At 31.7% G+C, this 13724-nt stretch overlaps 1 protein-coding gene across 1 annotated transcript in view; it reads right to left on the bottom strand.

Moving 5' to 3' along the window:
* The window catches only part of Smp_106110 (hypothetical protein), a 51790-nt gene extending 39630 nt beyond the window's left edge, over positions 1-12160 (bottom strand). The window contains exon 1 of the mRNA XM_018799189.1: positions 12082-12160. Coding sequence (XP_018651002.1) covers positions 12082-12094 — 13 coding nt within the window. The 5' untranslated portion in view covers positions 12095-12160. The remainder of the gene's footprint in view (positions 1-12081) is intronic.
* Positions 12161-13724: the final 1564 nt, after the last annotated feature.

Genomic DNA, 13724 nt, shown 5'->3' with positions numbered 1-13724 from the left:
ATGAAAGAAAATTGATATTATTCTACTGATTCTATACTGACTGAAATGATATTACAGTGTATTCAATGTTTAAAAGTAGGATACGTTTGTAAAAATAGTGTTAATGATGTCTTTCTCTCTTTCAAGGAAATGTACTGATATTCTTAAATTAATTATCTAAACTTTTCACTGAATAAGCTGATATATATATGTATATATATGCCTATTAATCACAAATAGTATAACATTAGTAATATACAAGTTATTAAATATTAAAAGGTATTAGCTAGATTAGAATAAAAACATTCACAGTTAAGCAGTTCTTTATCTTATGAATACTTATGAGCAATGTCATAGCATTCATTTTAACTTCTAATCTCGTAAATTATCTTCACTATATCAAGCAGCAGAAAAATTACGAGGACTACAAGGTAACGTATATTGAGTAATCAGCATTCCGCGCTCACATAATGTTAATAATCATAACTAAATAGTAATGACTTTGATAAGTTTGTTAGGTATGTCATCTAATGTGAAGAAACTAACTATTTAAGGAATAGGAGTAACGGTAGATATTCAAGTTGAATTTGTAAAAAATCATTTTATGAATTCTACTAAGGTGATTATGGAGTGTATTTCTTTTTATCAGTAAACGTTTGACTGAAATCTGGATATTTATACAATACTTGATATCTTTCTTTACACATCTCAAATCTCAATTATTTTATTGTCCTTTTCTACTCTTATTACTTTTGTTGAGAAATGTGGATATTTAACCGACTTAGTAATCGGAAATTGCAAACGTTGCTATCTTTAGATATGATAAAGCTTGGGGATACATAAAACTTCAAAATCTAAACTTCTGTCACCTACAATCTGTCAAATAATTCATAAGCATATGATAGACTCACTTTATTAGAAAGAATATGCCACATATCATATGGATTTATTGACACAATAACATCTCACTATATTCTTCCATTTGACGACAACTAGCCGGTTAAATTGGCTATTTATAATTTAGGCGGCAACTTGAAATTATTGTATTTGTTTCAACATATCACATTGAAAAGTCAGATGTTTGTATTGTTAAGTTATATCAAAATTTCCAAAGGAAAATTATTCCATATATATATGATAATACTTTTAAACAAACACAGTTTATGAGTTTGTATTTATTATTACCTAAGTTTGAATTATTAATTCCAAATAAATTGAACATTCGTAGATTATTACAGAGGTATTATTTTTATTACTGACAGTTTATGAATAGAGATAGAGAGTGTATGTGTGAGTGAGTGAGAGGGAGAGAAAGCAAACTTAATTAAAGCAAATTGTTGTATAACATCAGGTTAATTGGAATGAACATAATCAATATCTCATCACCAAGTCAACATTTAGTTCATCTTTAAGCTTTCTTGTAGAACAATAGCATATCTTCAACATTAGTATGAAGCTATTTTAAATACTTCATTATACTACAAAACTGATCAAATATGACTTTGCTGATATATTAATGACTGATTTAATTAAACGTTTAAATTTTAGCCATGAACAACAAACGCTTTAGAATATTTCTGCTGAAATCAACAGTTCCATACAAGAAGATATGAAATCAGAAAAAAACAATTTAGTACAAAAATGTCTACTTCTACCACATAATGAATATGTTTCTTTTTGAAATGGCAGTAAAAATGACAAACTCTTCATCACCATATATAATATCTTTATATGGATATCAACTGAGTAGAAACGTAAACTTTAATCTTCACATTTTTTGAATTGACTGCTTATATTACTAATAAATTGTTTAAGTCAGTTATTATGTTCTAATACGATTAATGTTTTTATTATTTTATCCAAAGTACTCTTTGTATCATAATGATAAATATTATTAAAACTGTTATTGTCGATATTAGTTTCATCGTGAATAATGTTTCTAATCCTTTTGTTTTTTCTTGCTATTCGTTATTTCCTTTCTTTTTTTAAGTAATGAATTAATATTCAATTTATTGTTTGTTGTTTTAAGAAAAGATAAAGACTAGTAAAGTATTATGAGAAAAGAAGGAGGTTTTGTAGAGATCTTAGTAATTTTAGAGCTGAAATCATGAGCCGATTGAAGCTAGACCACCATGCAAAACCTGGAATCACTGCTTGACGGCCGTTTCGTCCTATTATGGGACTCCTCAGCAGTTCACATCCACGATCCCGCCTCAGGAGATTCGAACCCAGGACCTATTAGTCTCGCGCGCGAGCACTTAACCGATAGGCTGGCTCCATGAGGTAATCCCTGGAGTTCTAGTGCGAAGCAGTAACCAGTAGAGTTCAACCAGGTCTGTTGTGAGATAATAACTCACTGAAGACAATGGTGGATACGTGGATTGATTGAAGTTAGACATTAACACCGTTGGATGCCGGTCAGCTCGGTGGTCTATCGGTTAAACGCTCGCGCGCGAGACTGATTGGTCCAGGGTTCGATATCTCGTGAGGCAGGATTGTGGATGCGCACTGCTGAGGAGTCCCACATTAGGACGAAACGGCCGTTAAGCAATGATTCCAGGTTTTGCATGGTGGTCTAGCTTCAATTGACTCATGATTCCAACTATATAGGATTAAGGAAAAGTTAATTAACCAGTATTGAGTATATTTATAGAGGTGATGGTTAACAGTTTCATTCTTTTCATTGTTTTGACTCTATTTTATCAAATATTATTCAGAAATAAATGTTTAACTGTAAGTAGATGTTTCATTCAATGATCCGTTAAATCGCATCACTAAGAAACAGCTATGTTGAGTTGAATTTCAGTTAATAAATTATCTTGTCCTTTGGCAACATTATAAATATTTATTCTTTTTATTATAATGGAATATCGAATGTTTGTTTTGTGTTTTCCATTATTTTTTCTGGTTAGCGTTTTTTAGCGAGTTAGTTTCCTATGGGATGAAGTCGCTAACCTCATGCCCAACCCTCACCCCTTATCTGGGCTTGGGACCGGCAGTAGCCCCTAGTGGGATAACAGGCGGAGTTCTCCATTACTGAGTTATAGTTTTTTATTTTAACGTTAACGTATAAAAGATTGTGACCAGCTGTTGAGAACCGTATGTAATAAACTAATTTCTAGCTACATGGTTCAATCGATTAGTGTTTCTCATCTGAAAATCTTTTCCTTGAACAAGTTAACAACTCCTTTGTAACCATTTTCGTTCTTTTTTTCTTCTATTTATTAAGTCAATATGTAAGGGGACACACAACAAGTATAAGGTCAATTCATTTGCTTTTTTTAGAGATCAAATTGGATGACTGATAGACAAAACTATACAATATTGATTTTTGACAAATTTAAACTTGATGAATTTTTATCAGACTATTTAATTCATTGAATAAAATTTTAATTTTAAACAAATGTGAATGACTTAAACTTTTTAATAAGGTTTATTAAGTCGGTTTTCGGTTATTTATATGATTAATGATAAGAAACGAAATATAATAAGAGATAATAACCAATGTTCTAGAATATCGCGATTTCGATGATGTTTTAGCTCAAAGATACGGTAGTATTCACGATTGATTGATCACTGGGTGGTGATCAATGTCATGTGTGTCAAGTCCTTCTTAGTGTAGATCGAATGCTGTCGATCGCGGCCCGCATAGCTCAGTGGTAACCTCTTTGATTGTGAAACTGGGTGACACGGGATCGAATCCGTCCGGGAGCACCAGTTCCCTTAAGATTACATGTACGCCTTGCTGACGAGTGCTAAGTAGCACGAAACCCAGATCCAGGGTTTCCTGGTGACCACCTCCAGCCACCATCTTATACGGTAGTATGTTTTGGATGTATTTTATGTAATAAATGAAACTCACCCTCAGTATCCCAATCTTTTTATCGATTTTTATTTTCCATATAAACAGTGAGTTAAAGAGCACTTATTTGAAGATGCAATATTCATTCAGGTGGACATTCCCCAATTGGTGACTTTACAATAATTAATTAAACCTAAACGTGGCTACAATACTTAGACCTGAATGACATGATGTAGGCATCAGTCAATGGATAAGACCTAGATATAATCATGAACCAGTAGCAGATATTTGAACGTCAAATACATTTCAGTAGATACACAACACACCTAATAACTACTCATCATAAGATCAAGGGGATTTCTATGAATTAGTATATGTATAAATAATGGTCAGTAGAGATCAAAAATAGCTCAATGTAATGGACGTTTAAATACAGGGCAATTAGCCATTTGTATAATTATATGCTTAGTTGACGTCATAACCGGAAAAGCGATGTATAATTAAGTTAGACAAGTACCATGGTAACAAATAAGAACAAAGATTATTCAGCGTGTCTAATCAGTTCCACTAAATTTCATCATTTAGTAACACAAATTGTGATTTTTTCGTACCGTGAAAACAAAGATTCTATCCACTGTTATTCACTATGGATTGTTCTTGATGTAAACTATAGATTGAACAAGAATCAACAATCAAAAGTGATAAATCTGTTTGAATGATTGAATCGGTTCCCTGAGCTCATCTAATAACCACAGGCTAAATCTACACGACAACCTGAACAAGAGAGAAAAGGCGGGAAACGTGCAAAGCACGCTTTACTCTAAGGTTAGTTTATGTACAGAAAATTGAGGGTATTTATAACATTTCAGGAGACCTCGGGCTCCTGGAAGGTTGTGGAACTCTGTTAAACATAGTAGCAGGATAGATGACCATCTAATCAGAAGTGTGACATATGACTACTCGCTTTCTAGATGGTTCTGAGAAACTTCTGTTCAATACTGATTAGACAAAATGTTTCCCAGAGTTTTCAGGGCCTCTCTGGGCTTGCTTTGAAGAGTATTCTGGGTCTTCCCAACAAAAAGGAGTCTAAGAAGTATGATAAACAATCCATAGAAAATGTTTCACATGATAATCATAGATCCCACTGGATAAATAGTGTCTTCATTTTAAATGCTATCGTCTCTTCTCGTTTCATAAGGGTAAATTTATTTGTATATAGCTCTTTATTCCATGGTTTTACCTTGACTATGATTAGAACAGTAACTAGCGATGAAGTGTAAGACCCTTGTTTTAATCTCTTTTGGGTTTCATCAGTTGTTAACTATTATTCAAGGCAACATCCAAATGCTGGTAAACAACTCAAACAGGATTGTATTCATTCTGCCTATTTTAAAATTGATTATATTATACTTGAGGCAATTTGTTATTGTCCGTGTCAACTAAGCTGTTTCTCATGTGAAACTTAACAGCTATAGTGAAAAAGTAACCATTTATGATGCACTTAAAGCCCCACCATAATTTCATGTTTATTTTAATAAGATATGTCATTTTATGTCCTTAAATAGAGAAGAAAAAAATGATCCTAGAAATAAGACATAATAATTATTGTTTTCTAAAAATCCTAGCAAACAAATATGGATATGGATATCGAAAAATAGGCAACTATTATAAGTAATTTTGTTTCTTTAACAAAAAAACCTATCAATATCAATGATAATTATTATCTTGGTATTGGGGATCAATATAAATAATGGTCGTTTTATTATTGATTAGTGTAAGTATATTGATTTTTAGTATGATAAGAATTATTTTTTCGTTAATGTTACACATGGAGCTTCACCAAAAACTTTATGGATATCTATTTATTTCATGGTAAATTACATATTGTGCAATCGTGCTGTCACTAGATTTTTGACTTATGTAATATAAGGGGAATTGTAATCATGTAAAACGTTTACCTTGGTTAGGTAAGTATCTTTTTAAAGGAATGAGAAAATGATTATGTTTAGTTGTTTTCGCCTTATGTATAAAAGTACAGCAATTTTCGGTAGAAAATTCGGGTGTCTACAAATACATGTTTGATGTAGTACGGTTATGGAGTCGATAAGAATCCTGAAATTTCCGTCATGGTTTTTTGTTATAAATTGTAATGTTAAGAGTTACAGTAGCCTTACCCTCACAAAAGCTTATATATGTTCAAGTCAATTAAGCCCTTGAATTCAGTTATTTGATAGATATTGTTATTTTATTCTGTAATAAGTCACCTATGTTTTGGTGCATTTTTTCATGCTTCTATAAAGAGTATGCATGATAGAATGAATGTATCAACCTACATATTTATGTCTCTTATCGGTTTAAATATTAGTTGCGTAATCCCCTAATTAATCATTCGGATATATATGCACACTTGCTTGTTAATGTACACTCATCCATTCATCTCTTTCTTTGTGCTTTCTTGCTTGTTGAAAGAAAGTGTTCTGATCACTTCGTTTCGCGTCCTGTAAATTATTAGTCGTTATGAATTATGGTAATGATAGTTGTCTAGTTCACTGTCATAAGGAATAATCGCAAAGAAATCCGCAAAGCAGTGAAATGGAGTAAAGCTGAGTTATGCCGGTAAGCCGATGGTGAACGTGGAAGTTCTTCAAACTGACTTTCGCTAAGCAACAATTAAAAATCAGAAAAACTGAATAGATGATTCATCCCAGTAATATACAGTACGCACTTATAATCGTTCCACGGACCGAGCACAAAACTTTTACGAATCTCATCTACCTTGTTGCTTTCTTACTAAAGAGTCTGATTCCCTACTTGAGTCATTTGGTGAAATGGTCAGACCATAATCCATGGCCGTTAGTGATATCCGTCTAACCCTCTATATGATTGAAGTTTAACGATCAAAAAGTCTCATTTGGATTTTGGAAATTGCTTTCAAACATAGGAACTTATAAGAACATGATTGCGTGGGTAAATTCAGTTTTTTTTAAACCAATTACAAATCAAACTATATTGACAAACTTCTTATACTTACATTCATTAACTTTAATATGATACTGTCCAATCTACTTTGTTAGCAAATTACAAGTAATTTCAAAGCTATAGATCCTGATTAAAGTTAATTTTAGGCAATGAACTTCCTCATTACATTATTACCGTTTATCTCAAGGTAATCTAATCTTGTCTACACTATGCTTGATTTAATTACTCTGTATGAGATATTAACTTGAATCTAAAAAGATTGTTTCGTTAATGATTTTTTTTCTGATTTTTAAAAAATTTCAAATAATAATGTTAAAAGCATGTTCTTTTAACTTCACAGAAGGAAGCAATAAAATCTTTGTTACTATTACGTTTCTTAATCGGAAGTCTTGAGAAAAAGTTTTTTTTTTCTTTGAAAACATTGAAATCGATAAATCTTATCGAATATGACTTAGTTTATATTAAAACAAAAAACTATATTTGATCAACTATGAATGAAACTTGTATTAATGTAAGTAGAAAAGATATAGAAAATAGTTGAAAGCGTGAACCCATTGAAGCTAGACCAACATGGAAAACCTGGAAGCACTGGACGGCCGTTTCGTCCTATTGTGGGACTCATCAACAGTGCGCATCCAAGACCTCGCCTCACGAGATTCGAACCCAAGACCTATCTACTAAATCTCCACAAAAACCCCTTCTGATATAGAAAATAATTTTTTTACCATTTTTAACCAATTTCCTAATAAACAGTTCTGTGTAAGTAAAATTATTCTAATTCAATTTATTACCTTGGAAATATGAAAAACTTTATCCAAGAAAAAAGGAAATAATAATAATTTTCTAGTTCTATTCAGATTAGTTTCAAGAACATACGTACGTAAGACAGAAGTAGGAAAATAAGGGAACAAAAAAACGGAAGTTAATCAAAATTAAAGCAAATCATTATGAGTTAACTTGAAGCATAGAAACAAATGGCAAATTTTTGGAACAAAATAATTTAAAGTATCAAACATGAATGATTATTGATGATTGACCGAAAAAATAAAGCAATGTCCGATTCTATTTTGTAGAAAATTTAAACATATTTAGGTTGCTTATTAAAGTTTTTTTATTTATTCTTAAACTGATTTCTATGCTTAAAGTCAGGAGCTAATACTTGAGTGGTTGGGTTTATGTGCTTGTGTACATACGTTGGCCATAAATTGTCGACAATATAATTTAGTCTTATAAAAAATCACTGGGCAATTTCACTATGTATCTGTGTTTCTATGCCATTCATCAATTTTAATTAGAAAAAATCTTATCACAATGCATCGAGATATCTTACAACACTAATAAATTAAATTCATATCATTCTATTATAGATATAATAAGACAAGAACAACAACAACAAGGAAAAGTAATTTGATGATTGTAATTATATTCAATTCTGATAGAAATATGTGAAATAAATTATGGTTGGGAATAATCTATTTTCGATGTGTACCTTCTTTCAAGGCCTACACTGAAACTAAAGTGTGTTGTATCATATGGAGAGGAAATGTCATTGCATTAAAAATCAATTACAAGAAGATATCATGTTATTGATATTGTATGAAAGTAAATTGTAATAGTAAATAAAGGTCAAATCGATAAGTGATATGTCATCACTTAATATCATAGACTATGAAAGTAGAATTTGTACTTCTTACAAGTATGAAAGTACAATACGTGAAAATTAAATGTTTGGTAGTCATCAAAGTCCCATGCTATAATGAAACGGCTGTCTAGTGCTTCCACGTTTTCAGTGGTGGCCTAACATTAATCCGTTCATGATCTCAATCAAAATTAAAATTTCGATAGTTCAGATCATGAGTCAATTGAAGTTAGAACACCATGGAAAACCTGGAAGTACTGCTTGACGGCCGTTTAATCCTATTGTGGAACTCCTCAGCAATGCACATCCTTAATCCCGCCTCGCCAGATTCGAGCCCAGGATCTATCAGTCTCGCGCGCGAGCGCTTAACCACTAGACTACTGAACTGGCCGGCATCCAATGTTTAACTTCAACCAATCCATGAAATTGAGCAACCATTCACCAATGTCTTCACTGAGTTGATATCTTCCAACAGACTTGGTTGAATTGCACTGGTTACTGCTTCTCACTAGAGCTCCAGGAAATACTTCTTGAAGCCAGTCACTAGTAAGCATACGTTGGTTAATATTATCAAATAGCATACAACGCCTCATAAGCACATTCATATTAAAAGCTTTTCTATTCATGCTCAGATGTTCATCTTTGTGTATTAAGAAAATATGAGTCATACGATGTGGAAAAAGTGGAGACGTTGAGTTTAAATGATAGTTAAATAAGTTGTTCGTTAATTTGTTGTGTTTTGTTTCAAAATCTTTACATGTAACATTTTTTATGTATCACCCAGCTGTGTTTAACTATTGAACGCCATATAGTTTCAACCAGTTTAGTGACTAAAGTACATGCAACTATTCGTGGCTATACGAAAAGAATGAAGTGACAATTATATTTTTTTAGTTACATACTTATGAGACAGAAATAGGATTCAGATCGTAATAACCTTTTTTCATTTTGTAACTTTCTGAATTTTAAATATGGTAATCTGTTATTATAGACAATTGACAGGTAAATGAACTTTTTAAGTATGATTCCTGAAGTTTACTGATTGTTCAACTCACGGATCAAAGTGACGTCTATAAAATAACCCACCATTAGACTGGTTCATTGTTAAAAGTGTTTCGGTTCAACGTCTATCAGAGACTATATAATAAGTTTATTATGTCGATGAGTTATATAAATGTTTATAATTAATTAGAAATGACTTCCAAGTAAGGCAGGAATGCTTTAGAATGAAAACCACTTTCTTTTTCACCAAATAAAACTTCAGTCATTGTTTACAAAACCAGAATGTTTTATGCATTATTACTATTGCAAAAATAATATCCGAACTGCTATTTCTCCTTGAATGATCATATCACTATGTTCTCATTCTTTTGAACTTTGTACTTATTCAACTGGAATGATTTAATTTCTAACTTTATCCTCTCATGAACATATTTGTACAATATCTGATAAAACATTATGTTAAACGTAATATAATTTCTAGATTATTATTATGATTAGCTTGACAATTCATTTGATTCAATCTAAATGTGAAAATATACACTTAGATTTTTAAACGTCATTACCATCTATTTCTAGGATTTGGTTATATTTCTCATAGTGATTAGAAATTTTCAGATGTTATATACATTGTGGAAAAGTATTTTTATTTGCGTACGTTAATATAAAGAAGGAAAAATTTGTGTCCCCCTCCATATGACCTTGACGATAGAAATGTGATAATTAATGATAATAATAATAATAATAATAATGTCAATATCAATATTGATTTTTCTTTTATTCTTCTATAGAATTTAACTTTTTTTTAAACAGGAAGAACAAATATTGGCATATTTTAAGAAAATGTTTTCACAAATTACTGATAGTATATTAGCAATCAATTAAAATAGTGTATATTTGATCCTACTTATATTTATTTGCTGTGAAGAAATCACCCAACTGTGTCACAAGGCAAACCCTCACATGGAATCCTGAAGGTCAAAGGAGAAGAGGAAGATCAAAGAACATATTACGCCGAGAAATAGAGACAGATATGAGAAGAATGAGCAAAAGTTGGTTAGAACTAGAAAGGAAGGCCCAGGACAGAGTGGATTGGAGAATGCTGGTAGGCAGTCTATGCTTCATTGGGGGTAACAGGCGTAAGTAAGTAAGTAAGTAAACAACTACATTCAAATTATACACAGTTTAATTGATACGAATCACGTATTAGCTTCCTGTACATAATACACTTAATTATATGAACAAAATAACTATAAAAATGACAAAAATTTCCTTTTTCCTTAATAAAAAACAATAACATAGAACCTTGTACTTGTGGTATATTATACAAAACACGAGTATTTCATTCACAAACTAAAAAACTACGAATAGTAAAAAAACAATACTTATTAACAAGGTAAAAATACATTTGATCTATACCCTTATGTATTCAATATGGTTTTAATTAACTATAAACATATATCCTTTGTAAATTAGGATTTAACACTAAACACATGTAGGTTGAATGAAACTTAGTAAACTATGTAATGTTAGTACTATGTTATTCGAACCACAGCTAATTGTAATCGTAAATGATTTGACCAGATATTTATAACTTTGTTAGATATTATCAAATAACTAATTTATTTTATTCATATAAAAAAGAAAAGAATGTTCATGAATGATCTTTTTGATTAATTGATGATCTTATCAGAAAGGGGTTTGTGTAGATTTTAGTAATTTTATATATTTTAAATCATGAGTCATTTGAAGCTAGACCACCATGGAAAACCTGGAAGCACTGGATGGCCATTTCATCCTATTGTGGAACTCCTCAGCAGTGTGCTCGCGCGCGAGACTGATAGGTCCTGGATTCGAATCTCGTGAGGCGGGGTCGTAGATGCGCACTGCCAAGGAGTCCCACAATAGGATGAAACGGTCATCCAGTACTTTCAGGTTTTCTATGGTGGTCTAGCTTCAATTGACTCATGATTTCAACTATATATAATTCATGATCTAACATTTACTTATCATTGGTTTTATCTATCAGTATATTTTTGAGATAACCTAGTGAGTAGAAAATTGTATTTTCGATGTTATGCGATTTAATGTAAGTTATTTCTTCAAAGTAAATAAATTTCTATTAATCATTATATAATTATTAATAAGACATTTGATTATCTTCTTCAAGTGTTCAATAAAGTAAAGGACAAAAAACTCTCAACCATATATATTTACTGACAGAAATATATCATAATATCAGTCAGAAAAATACTTGGATTATTGTTTATAGTGAGTTTGATTAAACTGGCACGTTGATTACTTATTAGTTCATCTGTATTTATTCTAGATTAGAAGCAAAATCGTACTAAAAATTTGCGAATACAGTTAAATAGAACCTAATATTGTGATGTAGCTAGTGTTATTGATAAGTATTATTATTATTATTATCAACTATGAGACAATGTAGTATTATCAATAACTCATAAAGCTCATAGAAAACAACACATCTAAGAAACCACTGTACACATACACCTATCGAACAACAGTGATTACCCAGATATCCATGTATTGAAGTTCTACGATTATCAAAAATTTTTATAAATGATCTCAGTTTCAGTAGTATTTACTACTAATAAATTCTGAGAGTACTATTTAAATTGAACTTTTAATAAAAACTGAATATTTGCAAAATGTGACTTACCCATTGTTTTCATAATTTTTTTTATTTAATTCCCAGTATTTGAAATTTGTATAAAATCTTGAATCGTTCGATCATAAAAACACGTCGTAGATATTTACACCGATAGTATTTTAAAAATCTATTTCCCTCCACTCTCGGAAAGAGATTTTGTCACGTTCTCTGTTTGACCTGATAGGCAAATATTACAGTAAAAGGGTGAGAAAAATTGGGCTCCGTATTTTGATTGGTAGATCTCAAGGCCATGTGTGATTTAACCTTGATAATTTGATTCGACTAGTTTACAATAATTGGGGACAGACCTTCGTCCGATCAAATAATGGTTTATAACCAGTGTTTTTTAGTGATTATATCTCAATAACAAAAAGAAATTTTAATAATAATGATAAATATGTTCCCACGGTAAAGAAATTCACAATAGTATTCGATGTCATATGAAAACTTCATATGATTGAAATTTTTATTTCAGTAGAAAAGTAGACTGCCCTGTTGACAGTGGGTGGACAAAAGTGAAAAATAATAGTTGGAAAAGTGGGAAATTTTAGGTAACTTAATAGAAAATAAGGAAATATAAGTATAAGCCATATTGATTGATTTTTTACGAAATATTAATTCAACTGGTCATCATATCCAGATATAATGTAGATTGCTTCTGTCTAGTTAATATATTTTGAAAAGAATTCCTACAGGAAATTTAAAATGGAATTAATAAGATATAGCCCCCAAATGCCCAGTTACGGCAGAGAATGGGGAGAGTTCGCTCTCCCTCTCAAAATGCTCTCATACGGCCACGCGTATATAGCCTCTGTCGGAGAAGTCCTACTCACTGCCTTCTCGTGGCGGGGTGTAGTTTACGAAATTGAGAGGACGAAAAGCGAATGTAAGGCGCTTTAACCGGGTTGGTGGACACTACGAGTCCACCTAGGGGAGTTGGAAAACCCTCATTTCAAACCAATGGTGCACATGGGCTCCAGTATCCTGAGGGTAAAATGGCGTATGAACCAACCGTTGATCACCGGCTACCATGGAACTTCATCTTCTCACGATGCTCCGCTGCCATATGGATCAGATCTTCAGGTCAAAGGCTCGGGGTGTGGCCCCTTAAGAAAACCACCTGCTTCAGTTTGGGCACCTGGACAGTATCACAGCAATCATACAAATCAAATGAGATTTGTGTTGCGCATATATATCTGGTACCCTTTTGTGCCAATATTTATGTGTTTAAATAAATAAATAATATCTATTTGCTACTGATAAATTGATACTTTGTCATTAGAAAAAAAGATTTAAATAACCGCCTTTAAAATATTAGTTGATAATTTAATTACTTATTTATCAACTATACATTTCATGCAGACATTACTTAAAGATAACTGGTTAATAAATATGAACTACCTTCTATATCAATGAAGTTCCTAGAAGGCAATCCTTGAGTCAAAATAACCAAACTCTGATATATCAACGTCAAAATTATCTGATGAAACATACCATTAGAATAATGATTTGATTAAAGCAGTAGTAAAGTTTCTTAACCATATAATCATTATTAGAAAGTGCTCTGTCGCGAGACTGGTGGGTCCTGGGTTGGAATCTCGTGAGGCGGGATCGTGGACACGCACTGTTTAGGAGTCTTACAACAGGACGAG

Source organism: Schistosoma mansoni, chromosome 3 (assembly GCF_000237925.1).
Source record: "Schistosoma mansoni strain Puerto Rico chromosome 3, complete genome".
Classification (NCBI taxonomy): Eukaryota; Metazoa; Platyhelminthes; class Trematoda; order Strigeidida; family Schistosomatidae; genus Schistosoma; species Schistosoma mansoni.
The sequence above is the reverse complement of the archived record's forward strand: the minus strand, read 5'-3'. Positions and strand labels throughout refer to the sequence as shown.